The 2,606-nt window shown below is 40.3% G+C and overlaps 1 protein-coding gene across 1 annotated transcript in view; it reads right to left on the bottom strand.

Moving 5' to 3' along the window:
• Positions 1–2,606, bottom strand: part of LOC107090832 (nuclear factor of activated T-cells, cytoplasmic 1-like) — a 40,520-nt gene that overhangs the window by 6,830 nt on the left and 31,084 nt on the right. The window contains exon 8 of the mRNA XM_015384422.1: positions 1,410–1,591. Within this exon, the coding sequence (XP_015239908.1) occupies positions 1,410–1,591 (182 nt within the window). The remainder of the gene's footprint in view (positions 1–1,409; positions 1,592–2,606) is intronic.

Below are 2,606 nucleotides of genomic sequence, written 5' to 3'. Positions count from 1 at the left end.
TTTTCTATGTCTGCTTCTGTCTCCTTGAACCCCAGTGGGCCTCAGCAGATGGCCGCTCACACTGAGTGTCGTTCTGCTGGAGATCTCCTGTGCGAACTGGAGTCATACAGCTTCAGTGTCCTGCATGCGCAGTAGAGGACGCCATGATGTCACCAGCCAGCGCGCTGTGTCTACAGAAGTAAACATGATGGTAGCACCGATGTAGGTACCAGATCTGCTCGGGGCCCCGCCCCTTTTATGACGTCATCATATGGCAACTCCAAGCAAATCTCTTCTAAAGGTTATTATTTACTTTTATACTTAAGTAGTTTTTGGAACACATATTTTTTCACTTTTACCAGAGTATTTCAACTTTTACCAGAGATATTTTAAACTGCAGTATCTATACTTTTACTTAAGTAACAAAAGTGTGAACTTTTGACACGACTGCCGTTCAGACACGGATCGCATTTGAAAAGTATCGGATTCAGGACCACAGAGCCAAGCGGCCTGAGTTACATTGCAAAAGGGATCTGAGTCGTCCAGGCTGTCATGAAAAGATCAGATCCAGCTCGCATTTGGGCAAAAAGATCAGATTTCGGTCACTTCAGGCTGAATGTAGCTAATTGTTAGAATCGGAGCTCATTCTGACATAGAAATGTTATCCAGGATTGTTTTATTCAGAATAGATTACAGAGACATGCAGATCTTACCTGACCTTTCTATTCTTTCATTTGGACTTCAAACCTACTTTTAAACAAACACAGTAATTGAAGACTGAATATATATTCATATATATTCTGTTTGGCCTCTGCTCCTAGAAATGGTGTTTTGCTCTACAGTCACCCTGTGCTTTCACAGAGCGGAGGATTAAATTAAGGTGAATCTACATGTTTTTTTTCTTGGGAGTACATCTGATTAACTGTAGTTTCACTAGATTTATTTGGCATTAGAGATTTTTATTTTTATTTTAGCAGAATAAAAACTATTTCAATTTAGACATTTGCTTGTAATGATGCAGAGTTTGCTGAGATGTTGTGATTTGATATCATCTAACTATTATTATCAGCAACCTACTAGTTTTAGCTTTATGTTTACAGAACGTAAAATGTTTATATTACTGAAGGAAAAAGAAGAGCTTGAATGATGAAACATGCTGATTCAGATTTGTTTAAAAAAAGGACGATGGACTAGATCAGTGGGGAGGTTTATTTATGGAGCATCATTCAAGTATTGGTTTATTTAACTTTCCCCAATGTTAGATCATTGGAAACAGCTGTTTCGCTTACTGGCTTCAGCGTGTCTCTGTCGACCTTGGCCTCAGTCTCCCAGATGTGGTGTCCATCTAAACAAACAAACAAAAAAACATCAGAGANGATGGATGGATGATGGATGGATGCTGTTTTTACGGTATCAGAGGAGACGTTTACCGTTTTCGGGGACGTAGGCGAACCGCTGGTACTGACTCCTTTTCCTCTTGCCGTTGCAGACGTAGAAGTTGACGTGGACGGGCGAGGAGAGGCGATGCGTTCGGTACGGAGGGATTTCCACCAACAGCGAATTCTGAGACACAGACAGTAAAATGAAACTGAGTCGGTAGAAGGAACAGATCCTGGTTGAAGCAAAAAGGTTTGAGTTTCATGCTGTCAGATTCAAAGACTTAATGTTAGTAATGTTACAACTTTATTTTGGTAACAATATGATTATGATTTCATTCTAATAATACAACTAAAATCTTGTAATATGCTGGTGAAGATTATCAGTCATTATCAGTCATCCAAGTCAGAGTCATTGCGGATTGATTTTAATTTTCTTTTTTTAGAATAATCTTGTAATGTTATGATTTTAATTCTGTAATGTTATTAATTTAATCTTGTAGACCGAATACTATGACTTTATTTTCACATTAAGATGACCTAATTGACCAATGACTAATACTCCACAACAAATAAACAGATCAAACTAAATCCTTGTGATGCTCAGAGAAAAAAATAAATCTTCAATCTCTACAGATCAGTGAAATAATTCCTTCTATGGTTCAAATCCTGCACCCGTGGGGGACAGTCGGATCTGCAGGTGTGAGGAGCTCCTGCTCAGTGCGGTCTGTCAGCGGAGGTTAAATCTTTCCACGGCAGAGACGGTGTTTAAAATGGGAGCAATCCAACCTTCAGGCGAATGGGAGGAAAACTCCTCGCCTCCTCAGGGAGGCAGACAGATGTGTCTCAGCAGTGCAAACGTGTTTTTAATGGGAACATACTGGGAGCAGGTGCAGCGCCTCACACGCTGACATGCTCTAATCCCCTCGTCCATCTTTCAGAGTCATGCCTCAGTCTCAGACGGAGAAAAAAACTCCCACAGGCTGGAAAACAGAAAGTCTGAAATCTTTTTAACAACGATAACTTCTAACTTCTGTCTCGGTAGCAGAGGATCCGACCATAGCAGCTGACCTCTGGGGTCCTGGTGAGAAATGTTCCCATGCAGGGAAGCGACTAATACTTAGAATCAAAATGGGAATGTAGTTAAAAATGTGATTTAGGAAGGCTTAAAACTTTCCTTTTGGATAAAGCTTATAGTTGAAAACAGAGTGAGGTTTCTCCTTGGCTGGACCTCCTATACCTCATCCAAAA

This window comes from Cyprinodon variegatus, unplaced genomic scaffold, assembly GCF_000732505.1.
Source record: "Cyprinodon variegatus isolate N-32 unplaced genomic scaffold, C_variegatus-1.0 Scaffold312, whole genome shotgun sequence".
NCBI lineage: Eukaryota > Metazoa > Chordata > Actinopteri > Cyprinodontiformes > Cyprinodontidae > Cyprinodon > Cyprinodon variegatus.
Note: the sequence above shows the minus strand (reverse complement) of the source record. Positions and strands in the feature narration are given on the sequence as shown.